Source organism: Sinocyclocheilus anshuiensis, unplaced genomic scaffold, assembly GCF_001515605.1.
Source record: "Sinocyclocheilus anshuiensis isolate Anshui unplaced genomic scaffold, SAMN03320099.WGS_v1.1 scaffold44, whole genome shotgun sequence".
In the NCBI taxonomy this organism is placed as follows: domain Eukaryota; kingdom Metazoa; phylum Chordata; class Actinopteri; order Cypriniformes; family Cyprinidae; genus Sinocyclocheilus; species Sinocyclocheilus anshuiensis.
In genome coordinates, this window is record NW_015555746.1 from 434,073 (window position 1) to 447,857 (window position 13,785).

At 37.5% G+C, this 13,785-nt stretch overlaps 1 protein-coding gene across 4 annotated transcripts in view; it reads right to left on the reverse strand.

Moving 5' to 3' along the window:
- Nucleotides 1–13,785, reverse strand: part of LOC107673496 (calcium-dependent secretion activator 1-like) — an 86,396-nt gene that overhangs the window by 2,321 nt on the left and 70,290 nt on the right. For 2 of the 4 annotated variants that reach the window (XM_016467092.1, XM_016467093.1), the window contains 13 exons: nt 12,765–12,871; nt 12,233–12,262; nt 11,703–11,711; nt 9,671–9,827; nt 9,367–9,508; nt 8,213–8,374; nt 5,896–6,051; nt 5,620–5,767; nt 5,097–5,171; nt 4,911–4,994; nt 4,665–4,697; nt 4,472–4,579; nt 911–1,015 (listed from right to left, as the gene is read on the reverse strand). In XM_016467092.1, the coding sequence (XP_016322578.1) occupies nt 911–1,015; nt 4,472–4,579; nt 4,665–4,697; nt 4,911–4,994; nt 5,097–5,171; nt 5,620–5,767; nt 5,896–6,051; nt 8,213–8,374; nt 9,367–9,508; nt 9,671–9,827; nt 11,703–11,711; nt 12,233–12,262; nt 12,765–12,871 (1,316 nt within the window). The remainder of the gene's footprint in view (nt 1–910; nt 1,016–4,471; nt 4,580–4,664; nt 4,698–4,910; nt 4,995–5,096; nt 5,172–5,619; nt 5,768–5,895; nt 6,052–8,212; nt 8,375–9,366; nt 9,509–9,670; nt 9,828–11,702; nt 11,712–12,232; nt 12,263–12,764; nt 12,872–13,785) is intronic. The other 2 variants (XM_016467094.1, XM_016467095.1) reach the window with 2 other exon arrangements.

The window sequence follows — 13,785 nt, forward strand, 5'->3', positions numbered from 1 at the left end:
TTTTATGTTTACGCGGCGCGATGCAACGCAGCGCGTAAAAAGACAGTATAAGTCATTATAATCCTTAATTATGTCCCCACTGGATGCAACAAATGCCTCGTTTATAATGGGTTTAAATGTTTTTGTCTCGTCGCTCCGGCCAGACAGGGCATCACAGTATGGTGAGGGGTGTAACATTTCCGTCATACGCTTGAGGTATTTGGCCAATCACGACGCACTGGATAGCTGGCCAATCAGAGCACACCTCGCTTTTCAGACCGATGAGCTTTGTAAAAATCGACGCGTTTCAGAAAGGCGGGGCATAGAGGAGAAACAATAATGTACAGTATGTGGAAAATAATGTGTTTTTTGAACCTTAAACCACATTTCATTACACCAAATACACAAAATAATGTTCTTTTTAGCAACATCATATGACCCCTTTAAATTTTACTGTATGCTGTAATGCAGCATAAGAGACGTCTTTCAAAAACATAAAAACTTAATTATTCTAAACTTTTGGCAACTAGTGTAATTTAATTTTAAATATTTCAAGTGAATTTAGGAAGCACAACATTATAATGTACAGTATGAATGTATAAATGTATTTTCATGTTGAGATTTGCAGTGTTATTAAATTATTACAAACTTAAAGCGAGTGTTAGATGACAAATATAAATGAAATATATTCTACATGTTAGAATAAGGGAAATGAGCATGCATAATTTAATATCTAATATATATATATATAACAGTAAATACCCAACAGACCAATACTGATAATTTAAAGAAACTCATTTTGTGCATTCCTAAGCAAAGTCTAAATCATAGACTGGAATCTAGAACAAAACAGTGTGGTTTTACCTAGACTACAATCATACCACTACAGCTTCAGAGCATAAGCACTTCCATGTAAGTTAAAAAGAAATACCTTTACAATCCTGATGAGGATTTTGAGTTGATAGACATGAAGCTGTTGGTCCATGCGTTCAGTCAGCCAGGTTGCCAGCAGATTCATAGTGGCTGTATACCATTGCTGCAAAGCACAAAAACACAGCATTCTCCAGCAAAACACAGACAGACAAACAAACGCATGCAAGAGACCAGCATGTGTAGACAATACAGTAACAGCCATATGCAAGTAAACCCACAACACACATATTCATACATACACACACACACAACTGATACCAACATTTATACAATCACACCCTCACTTAAAACCAAGGTTAGTCAGACAAAAATTAATTCAAGAGCCAGAAGTATGACCATCTGAAAAAAACAAATCATGCATTAGGAAATTGCATAATTAATAAAACCAACACTTAATATGTCCTACATTTACAGCTTAGCCTGTAACGACTTAATACAAATCTGGTTACCTGAAATAAGCTTGAACAAAGCCCTATTCTAATCAAGTCTTCAGCTTTTGAAAAACTGAACAGATTAAATTCAGTGCTTCCCCCCACCCCTTCACCATTAATCATGCTGAATGTTATAAAACAGCACTTGTGCATGAATGACTATGAACTTGAAGGTTTAAAAAGCACCACTGAACCCAAAAGCATACTCTAAAGAACCCAAGATGCAAACAAAATTAGTGCTGTCACAATCAGAATTCTCAGAAACAAACTCATAAAAAGTAAGAATAAGGCAGGCAAAGGAGTGTTGTACTGTTATCTTAAACCATATCTACATTATGAAAAGCTCATATTCATGCATATTCAGAATCACCTAAATGCTTGTAGTTCAAAGCGAACAGCACGTGTGGTTCAATGAATGATGTAAACGATCATCTAGAAGAGGAAGTGCTGTATCCTATGTGCACAAATCAATCTGAAGAGTTTTGAAGTGGGCTATTATCAGTTCCCAAGAGGTACAAATAGCCTTTACCATTTAGCCAATCGTTTTATATGTATATATAATTATATTACACATATGATTTCATATTACTTGATATGTGATTAAGTGAATTAAATCAGATTTCTTGCTGTATTAGGGTCATGTGATGGTTCGATCGGCGATTTCTCTTTACATCTGTCCACTTCAAAGTGGTGGCCGGTCGGAGCGTGCAGTGCATGCAGAGAGTGCAGGTGAGTGTACAGGGCAGAGAGCTGTGTGTGTGCATGAGGTGGGATTTTTAGGAGGTGGGTCATGCTAGAAGATGTACACAGGAAGATTATTTGATTAGAACTCATGCCACTCGACAGAATGTGATCAAACAGCAGGACATTTAGAGATAAGTTCCACTTTGTCCTAGTAGGAATGCAGAATGAGTCGGGATGCTGTCTTTGGGTTAGGATAACGTGAGTACAAAGTGTTTAGAGAGGGAGAATGTAATGAAAATGACATAACAGACGTACAGAAATGTAGTCGCATGCAACCAAAATCTGTAACACAAGTTGCATAATACAACAAAATCACCACGGTTCCCCGTTCAGACAGTACATGATGCTGGAAGAGAGATATTCAGCTTGGAAAATGGAGAGCTTCAGATCCCATTAATGTTCTGGTCACAAGATAGGGAATTTTTTTTGTGCCTATTTTATGCATTTAGAAAAGTAATAACTTTCCTCCACAAGATGCAATACTTTTGGTTAGTGCAGGGGTGTCCAAATCGGTCCTGGAGGGCTGGTGTCCTGAAAAGTTTAGCTCCAACCCCAATTAAACACACCTGAACCAGCTAATCAAGCTCTTACTAGGCATACTAGAAACTTAAAGGCAGGTGTGTTGAGGCAAGTTGGAGCTAAACTCTGCAGGACACCGGCCCTCCAGGACCGAGTTTGGGCACCCCTGGGTTAGTTGTTTCTTCAAATGTCTAATCTTGAATGTAACTTTAATAGTTGAATTAACAAGTAAAAGTGACTAATCAATCCTGTTAATTGTTTTTGATGTACAGCCCTCAGCTGAATATGCCTTTTGACACCTGACCTCATAAGACCACACTGAACCTTACAAATTTCCACAATTTCAGTCTGTTTGATGCAACTGTCCAAGCAAAAATTCAGTTAAAACAAACAGAATACAAACAGAAACATGCATGTTTCTAGCTGCTATTCAATAATTTGCCAATCAACAGTTGTTATATGGCAGCTGCCACCCTAAATTTTACAATTTTAATAATTGCTTTTGATTTCATGCCTCTGAGCCTTTCACTGATGGTGATTATTTTGGACAGAATTCTTGAGAAGACATTTTAATAGGGACAGACTGAAACTATAGAGCAAAAACAGGAGGAATCGTGCCAGATTCACTGTGGGTCTTTGAGGTTGGATGTTAAATGCATTATTACAAACTTAGCGTGGAGAAAAAACAATAAACATAACAAGCACTGAATTTTAAATAAAATAAAATAATAAAGGCAGACCCATGCATAGGATGTGTGTGTCACAAATGTTCCAAACACAAGCAAGTAAAGCTGCAAAAAAGTTATGGAATAGACTTCCTAACAGTCAAACAGACACTCACACACACATACACATTTTTTTTCATAATATTCTGATACATACAACTCATTAGAGTATGGTATGACACACAACTAAATATTCACACACACACTCATATTTATACAGGAAACAAAATACAGAAAATTAAATAATAATAAAAACGCTGACAAACCCTCATGCACACACACACACACACACACACACACACACACACACACTTGTATCCAAGACAACCACTGGTCCACACATCTGTTACATTTCTTATTAAAATATATAAACACACATGTATGTCATTGTGTAACAAAGACACGTTCACACAATCACAAATGATTATTTTTCTAAATCGAACAGTGCTCTCTTATACCCTATGTCAGTTGGTATTTAAAAATTAGGGCTGTCAATCTCTTACAAATTTTAATCAAATTACATGCATATCAATATTAATATTATATCAATACACAAAGTGAAATAAAGTGTAATTTTATGAAAAGCTATGAGGTATAGATTTTGCAAAATATATAAAACTTATACTATAAGCTTAAATTGCTTTGATGGTTTGAAAATTTTCAATTTTTATAATGTATTTAGTAAAATCGGTCCTCTTATTTCTCTGTGCTGATTTGGTGTCAGGGATTTGGTAGTATTTCAAAAAAATTGTGTGTTACGTCAATTTTCAGGTCAAAATGCGACTCTTTTGAGAGCACTGTCTTATAAATAATCCACTTGGTGACACTTTGCCTCTTAAACAAGAAACCGCTGTGAACATAAAGTCCAACGCACGTTAGCTAACACAACACCAGAGCACAAAGGTCCAATGCATCGTGGCTAATGAAACACCAGAGCACAAAGAGCTGGAACAGGAAGTCACAGCAATGAGACATTAGGGAGCTGACTGAAAGCTTCAGGTCATGATTGGCCTTGTCTGGATATAAGGTTTCCAGGTTCGGCACTCAAAATGTGACTTATCCCTCGTATGCCCCATTGTTTTGCCACATTTTGGATGGGCCCTCCTTTGTTAGGCACGGAGGTCACAGCATCTTACTTACATCAAATAATCTCTCTATATACACCTCCTCATTGACCTTATCTCTCAGAATGTCCTGAGAGTGACGGACAAAGGTCACATAGCCATCCGCAACATCCATCCCTGGTTTCTGTGGAAGAGGAAAATGTTAGTTTTGTATGGATTTGAATGAAGAAGAAATATTAGGGAAAGTATGTTGAATTTTTAATACTCACAGGGACATCCACATATTTTGATGCTGCTTTCACCTGAAATGAATAAAAAGTTTGAATCAAGCGTTTCTGGGTAAAATCACCCTCCTTTTAAATATGTTAAATATGTTTAACACCTAAAGTAATTTTCAATGTACAGTAGCTTAGCACCACAAAAATGACAAGATTAAGTGCAAATTACATAAAAAAATGTGCACCTTTAAAAATCCAGCATGGTTTCTAGAATTGGAAATAGGAGATAATTCTTACCGTGAAGGAGAGGAAGGAGGAGAAGAGAGTTCCCTCATCATACCTGGAGATCTTTGCAAGCACGCTCTCCAGAATGACCACAAACTGTTCAGGTGGCACAAAACCAATAACTCAATGACAAATAATTCAACAAGAGTTATACCGATGCAGTACTTCCTTGATGTCAACCATTTTCTCAAAACGTACCTTTGCCACCAAAAGGGAAATCATGTCTTTTACACTCTCTTCAATAAGCTCATCGATCTGAGAGTGGTACTGTTTCTAAAAGGTAAAGACAGATTTAAATACTTAGACAAACTTATACAGTGGATATATAAAGACAGAGAACTCAGCCGTAGCTGTTTAAACCAAAGAAAAATCCATACAGAAATAGAAAGCATGGCCAAATCCATATTGAACATAAAGTTGCAGGTGCCTGTACAACCAAATTCGCACTTGTATGCCATTAAAATACACTGATTTACCAATTAAAACATGCATCCTTGAAAAATGAAATAAAATAATGTCTTTGACCAAACATGAAATTGTAATTAATGGGGACGTTATTATTTTTCTCATAATTTTCTTGATGTATTCTCACAAACATTTGCATAATGTTATTAAATCCCAGAAAATGTATTAAGTTTCTGGGACTCCTGAGGATGATGTGAAAGTACCAGTATAGATCAAGCTTTTGTCTGTCATATCAGTCAGAAGTTTTGCCAATTACCTCCTGGCCCATTTCCATGGCACACAGTTTAGCAGACTGGTCCTTGGCATCCACCATCACATTGAACATGGTGCATAAGGACAGTGGGATGCGGAAATCTGTGGAACGGCTGCTTTTGGCCAGCTTAGATTCAAACGCTGCCCTGGTGCTGTTGACCATCAAAGGGTGGGAAGTAAATGAGTCATCTTGCATGAAATTTCATTCATACTTCAAAGACATACTTTAAAATCTTCATGTATACCATCAATTGTTTTGCTACTAGAGATACTATTTTACCGTTTAACACTTGTCTCAATCATGTCACTTGACATGAGCTTCATACGGTTATCCAGATGTTTGGCAAACTCTTCTTCTGGCCAATGTAGGTCCCTGATGAAGGTCTGTAGGGCATCCAACTTCCAGAACAGATCTTCTGATGTTCCCGAGCCATTGCTGCCAGGTATAGTAAGATATTAGAGGTCAAAAGTGCCACATATTAAGGAATTGAGGAAGATGCAGAGTATCTAAGACTTTATAAGATTGCTTTATTTTAACCATACACCAACTGGCGCTCCCAAAATTTGACCCTCAGAACTGGAATGTTTAATTTAAAGGGAATGTAACCGCACAATCAGTGCATGGCAAAATAAAACACAGGTGTGTTTGCAAAACACATCAATAACCTCGCATTGTTGCTTGGTTATTAAACCTTATAGGACTGACCTGAATTCATGCATACTTTGCTCTGTCAATTTGCTCTAAAGGAAAAGGGTCTAGGAATGTCATGAGAGAAGGCTTGCACAGATACAGTTGCAAACTAACAGATGCTAAGCAAGATGGTGCTTTAATATGAAGCCAATGCTCTTAATGACATCTGTTACCTAGTAGGAGAATCGATATTTTCTTAGAGTTAGTGTTTAATGTTTTAATTGACTCTATATGCAATGTGATTCTTAAAAGGATAGTTCAGCATAAATGCAAATTCTGTATCATTTGCTCACCCTTATATCACTCCAAACCTGAGTTCCTTCTTTCTTCCTTGGAACACACACACCACACAAAGATATTTTGGAGAATGCTTTTGTCCATACAATTAAAGTCAGTGGGGTCCAAAACATTGACTTTCATTGTATGGACAAAAAATGTTTGGAGATGATTTTCAAAAAACTTTTTTTTTTTGTTCTACATTAGATTTGGAATGACATGATGTGAGTAAATGATTTTACACCTTTGGGTGAACTGTACGTTTAAAGCAAATATTAAAGTTGGTAAAGGGCAAGGCCCAGTGACAAAAATGGAGGAAAGATCAAGCTCTCTCTCATCACCCATGCCCACTGAGACTAAAGGAGCTCCCGAGGTCAAAACACACCATGCAGTCGACTCTGAGGACGCTGCCATCCTGAGTAGAAAGATGTGTAATAAGGGCCAGGGTTAAAGAGTTAAAACATAAGAGTGAATTATGTTTTATGGGGACTGCTGCAATCTTGGAATTCGTTAGGTTCAAGACCAAGTAGAACTGCTTGAAATTCCTTATTGAAATGGGTATGATTCGGTGATCTTATACTGCAAATGTGATGTTGTTCTACTCTATTTGTTGAAAAAGAAGCCCACTCTGATGTTTGAACTCTTTGGGTGTTAGTTTCTACTGCCTTGGATGCCAGCTACACTGAAGTAATATCTACTTCAGAGCATCAGCTACCAACGCAATGACAGAGCTACGACCAGGCAGGGAGTTGCACCAACCCACACCCACTGGTAACTTCCACACAAAACAAACCCAATGTCCCTTCATGTTTAGACCACCTTTTTTGTCTCCGCTATCCTCCAGAATCATTTTTCTTACCACTGACATTCTGATGCTTATACCAGCTCTTTTTAATATCAACAAACCCTAATGTCCCAGCATAATTCATGTAGGTACTTATAGAAAGCACTTGCAAAAGGAATTTAAAATATTAGCTAAATATTGACTACAACAGAATTGCTTAGGATACAAACACTAAAGGAAATTTTTGAACTTGTATGACTAAATACTGAGAAAACCCGAAATGAGGAGATAACTTTCAATTAAAACAAAACTTGTTTTTGTTTTTTTTTTAAGTTGTTTTAGTCTATCATTAGTGTTTTATTTATGGTTTTAGTCCAAAATTAGTTGCAATGTGTGTTAACTTTAAGGCCATCTACTTGTTAGTTTGTATGATAGAATTGTATTTGAATACAAAGCATTGGCTTGGCTGTAGGTTTGGGTTGCAATCCAGATCTCACCACCTCAGTCTAACCTCAATGGCATGCACATTGAGGAAAATGAAGAGCTTTTCAGTTCTCATTTCAAATAACAGATCACATGAGCCTGTCTGGAACCCTTTGCAGGCTACTTGACATGAGAATGATTCTAGAGGCAAGTCATCTTGCCCTGTAGGTATTCTATATTCAATACAAAGAACATGGAAAGTCTGCTATAGCCATCATTTAATTGTATTTTAACTATTGACAAGTTTAGCAAACATCTTGCAATTCAATGATACTTAACGGTAAGTTAACTAACCCCAAACATTTTCATGCCAAGAAGACTTTTGAATGCATCAGATCTCAGGTAAATGCATTGAATACACACTCAGAGTCATATATAGCAGCCATCCAGGATGGAGTGGAAAAGCTAGGCATTTGTGGAAGGTTAACAGATAGTCCTGCTACTGGCACGGGAAGATTTGGTACTTTGGGAATTTGGAGGTTCACATTTGGTAGATTCACATTGGGCAGATTACTTGTTAAACTCCTGCAGAAACAGACAAAAAAAGAAACAAAAAAATACATAACAGTGGCAGTGTGGAATGCTGCAAATAAGCAATGTAAGACATACAGTACAAAAACGAGAAACTGAGAAATGGAAAAGACCATCTTCACACATAAAGAGCAGACACATAAAAACTGGTAATTAAATGTAGGGAGGGAATTAAAAGCACATTTAAACAGAAGACCTGAGTAGAAAGAAACGTGTGGTCAATAATATCGACAACAACAGCACACTTATATAAAAAGGAAGTAAAAGCAGAATTTTTCCACAGCAAGAACAAACAGCAGCTCGAAAGATCTGAGGACAGTGGTGGGGTTTTAGACATACAAACAGACAACAAATAAATGAGGAAAACCATACTGACATATGATTCTCAAGGGGCATACACTTAATTGACAGAAGAGTATTCTGTTAGGCCGGGAATATTGGGGTAGGCGGTATCTTTTCTAAAGATAGCAGGTTATCTAAATATTGTTATCTGTTCGCTGGGAACTGGTATGAAATCATTAAAATCAACATGCAAACCAAAATCAAGCATGACAGAACAATTGATTAGGACATAAAAAGCATTCTGTTTAAAGCGCACATTACGAGGGTTAGTTCACAAAGAAAAGATGGAAACCTGCAAGACACTGAGTGAAGTCTATCCTGATAGATTGTGGACTTGGTGAACTTCCTCTGATGTTTGGCAGCTTTCTCACGTAAGGCATGGTTAAAGAGGTCACTCTACTTAAAAGAATGAAATTTTTCGCAATGGCATAAACAAACTTGTTTCAGACTTTACCTGAGAAATCTAACTGGATGCTAAACAGTTTCATTTGATTAGCTGTATAGTTTTGCAGAGGATATGCCTGTCCCTGCAATCTCACATATATATACACGAGTTGTTTTTTAGATATTTTTTGTGATGTTTTTGTCCTGAAAGGCCCTGGCTCCCGGTCACCGCACACATTGTTGAGGAAGTGGTGTCTTACTTTACAGGCTCCCATGACTCCCGCTCAAATCCCCTGTGAATGGACTGAGCGATGGAGGACTCCATAAGATCCACATATCGCACCACAAGAGGGGCGTACAGGTCCTGCAGATGTTTGTGGAACTTTCCATTACAAAGGTGATCTGTAAAAACAGAAAAAAATAGTAGGCTATGACAATTTTGAAAGTAACATGCCCGACTTTTCAGTTATAATCACTTAATTAGAATGATAACACATTTCAGTCATTTTTGAGAAATGACAATACTATCAGAACTGTTAACCAAATGTTGCAAGAAGTGCTTACAGTCGGTACGGAGGAAATCGTTTAGAAGCTGAAAGAGTGGGAAACTGTCCCAGCTCTCGGGAGACTGGATCTCAAGAGCAGCATCCATATCAACTCCATAGAGTGACAGGAAGTTCTCGGCGTGCTCCACCATCAGGTCTGACCACCATGCAAAGGCCTTGATAGTCCAGTAAAGGAAGAAAGAATAAAAAAAGAAGCAGAGAGTTAGAAAATCACAAGTGTATTGGGTAATCTCTGGCATGAAAAAGATTGTAAACTGGTTAAGTGTCTGCCATATGGTATTTCACACATTCACTTTGTAAATCTGCTTCTAAAGTAATGGCTCTTCATTTGATCAGTAAGAGTTCAAATGAAGAGAATTACGAGTTTTTGGTCTGAATGGTTCATATTTTGCTTCAGCGTTAGAGGTCATTATGTTAATTAAGTAAATAGATAAGGCTTTCAAGTAACCAGTTTACAAGGGTTATGGTGATCAGTTTACCATTATGGACTTTAAAACTTACATTAGACCATTAATAAATTTGCAACACAGAAAATTCTACTATATAAATATTTCAAAACAAAGTCTAAATATTGTGAAAAACATTTCACCATAAGAAGAAATTTATGAATCTTCTATAAAAGATTGCATATCTTAAGAATTCCGAGGCCCTCGAAAGAACCATGTTAATCCAAATAAGAGAAAACAACTAAAACTACTTTAATAAGAGGGCCTGACATTCAAGTATAAAAAATGACAATACACCTTAAATCTTGTGTTGCAAATGTGTGCATATTTGTGACCAGAGGTCATTTTTCCCATATCAGGTTAACTCCCAGTGGAGTCAAGATGCCAGAGGAGGTGCAGTTCTCATGCAAGTGAGGTAGAAATCCCTGCATGCTTTTGCCCTCCAAATGGAAGATGTAGTTCAACCGTTCACATCACTGCATCCCTACCCTCGGGATGGGGATGTGTCTTGCGATCATGCAACATTGCCTTCCCTGATACGCCAAAGACTGCAAGCAAGCAGCAGACTTCTTTACTTGGCAATGCATATGGTTAGCCTGAATATTTCTTCTTTAATCTCTCAAAGTGACCATACATTTTGGGCCTGTAGTGGGGTATTAAGCAGGAGTTTCTTAGATCAATCTGGCTTGCTTGCAGTCTTGGCATAAAACACTTTTCTTCTAATTAAAACAACTGACCAGTGATAAACCCATTCAGGGAACTGATCAGCCTTTTTAAGAGGCTTAATCCTTCCCTTTGGTTGCATGCTCTGTCCTTTTTTTTATCCCTCTACACCCACAGCTTCAAAGAGCCCCAAAACATTTCCCCCAAAATCCATTCTGCTACATAGGGATAGCAAGCTCTAAGACCAGACTTACCATAGAACTTACCTGCAGGCTTCATAACACTTGAAAAGCTACATTGATCATAACGTTGGTCCAACAAATATAGCATTTGCTAGTGTAACAGGGCAATGCATATGGCTGAGCTTAACCAGACAGACAAGTAGAAAGTGGGGTAGAGAGCGATAAGAGACGCCAAATCCAAGCAACCCATGAATCCTTCCCCAAGGCCCTTCTTGCTAATCTATGAGCACTGGGTAGGTGTTAACATTATTATTATAAAAATCATACTGTAAATTAAAATCAGCAAGAGCAGCCCTGGGAAGAGGGCAATGTTATGACATTGGTTTGGTCATTTTGAGGAATTGTGACGTCCATGTACACTAGCAGAAGGGAAAATCACATCTAATTGGGAAAAGTTAGGGTGACACAACTAGCGTGGCGGGTGGGTAAATATAAAAATTCCCCTGGAAGCAAAGGAATCATTGAGCATTGACCTGGCTAGTCGGGGACACAAGCCTTACAAGTTTGAAGGGAGACTTGACAGGCACAATGCTGAGGAATTAAGACGAACCCATGTCAGATGCGGCAAAACATTCCCTCACGTTGTGAGGAACGGGACATTACAGGGGAAGAGAACCCTTCATAGCTCATGCACAAGCCAGTAAGGGGCTTTTTCACTGCATTCATTTTGACCACATACCTCTTTTCCCTGCAACATCACCATGGAGTGAATGGTGAGGAAAAACATGAACACGTAGAGAGTGATGGATGTGCAAAGTGTTAATGTGTGCACAAAATGTTGATTATAAACAATTTTTCCCAAAACGTTTGGATAAAAAGTAACAATTGTGAGATTTAATTCAAATGGAAGATATAAAGTTGCAATTATGTTTGGTTAAAATGGCTTTCTATATTATAACGTTGGGCAGTGAAGTTTTACAAAGTAACAGTATGATCTACAGATGGTTCTACCATAATGTCTTGGCGCTAAAACTAAAATATTTTGCTCATTTGTAAATCAGTGTGTGAGGAGGAAGATATTTAAGAATTTTCCAGAAATCCAAGAGACCAACTCTTTATCTCAATTTCACCATGTTCTTTAAGCACCGTCTTGCCCCATTCCACCCATACAAAAACAGAAAAGCCCTTAACTGCGTGAATTGACATGCTTGAGGGAAAAGTTACACTATGTGATGACAACTTAGGAAAAAAAGAAACATGATACTGTACCGACTGGTCTCCTGTACTTGTGACCGCAGCCTGTTAAGCATATTCAGAAAGATACAGTAAATCTGTAAATCTCAGGAAGACCATGGATTACCTAATACTTTAAATTGCATCTTGGAATAAAGCCAATTATGCATTTGTTCTTGGAGTAGTAAATGCTGAAACATGCCAATTATCATAATTACAGCTGAAAACCATGCTTGGCTCTCTATTCATAATGCATCTTCAGTTCTGTTTAGTATTAGCCATTCCAAAGGAATCTGTCTAACATTCAGAACACAGAAACAATCTGTATTCTGGGGCTTTCTTTAGAGTATAGATCCAGGGAAAGTGGTTTAGAGACCTGGATCTCACGGGAGAGTGAACTCTTGCTGTTTCACTAATTTCCACTAATACAAATTGCATTGTGCAAACTGCAAAGTTGCCTTCTTTATTATTAGAGAGGAGCCACCGGCCATTTAAATCAGCCCTATTTTGTACTAAAGAAAAAAGAGAGTGAATGTGGGGGAAAGAGAGAGAAACAGTCCAGACTCACCTCGGCGTGATGGTCCTGGTTCTGATGTAGAACCTCAATGACTAACTCTGCCAGGCGGATGACATGCTCCAGTTTTTTAGCAGGCGTAGCTAGGTTAGCTACATTCTCTGGAGCAGAATGGTGGGAAGAAGAGGGACGGTTAATATTACAGTGGTTGATTAATATATTTATTCTATGAATCTCTGATGTCATGAGCACTACAATGCTAAGGTCATAAATGCCTAACTTAGCATGCAGAAATGACAACACTGTTGATGACACTCATAACACTTCAAGAAAATATGCCTAACTGATGTCAGAGAAAATAATGGCCTTTTTTTTGGTAATCTCTGAGGCAAAAAAAAAGTTTGTTTGGCAAGCTTGCAACTAAATTGGGGTTCAAAAGTCTGAGACCAGAAGTAGTTTTGCTTTTTTTCAAAAAGTAGTTTTGCTTTTTTTCATAATTGATACAGTATATATTTTGTGATTACAAACTATCAGCATAATAGTTGAGGTAAATAAAAAATTTACAAATTTTTATAGTATTTTGGTTTCTCTTTTTTTCCCAGCAGCTTGAGCTGCATGAACTCCACTACTTGTAAAAAACCTCATAATCATGTTCTCCAGCATGATTTGCGAATGTTTCAAAGAGAACCTTGTGCATCAATGTACGCTAAGAAGAAGAAATGCAGAATCTTTACAATGGCATATTTATATCATAACTTTTCCTAAAGCCTAAAATTTCTTTCTAGATGTTTAATGTGGACACAGACATTTGGACCCCACTGTAAAAACCTTTATACTAATACTGCATTTTTATTTATCTAGGTAAATTACTAATAATTTGTAGAACTTCTCAATGCTGTCTAGAATTTAAGGCCAACACATGAGAGAAAAAGCAGACCAGATTGTCAGACATATGCAACACTTTGATGAAATGAGGACATCCGGACACACAATAGTGTTTCTGGTTTAACACGTAATCAACTTTTGTCTGAACAAGATGAAAAGACAGAAGAAAAAAAAAACAGCTAAAGAAATA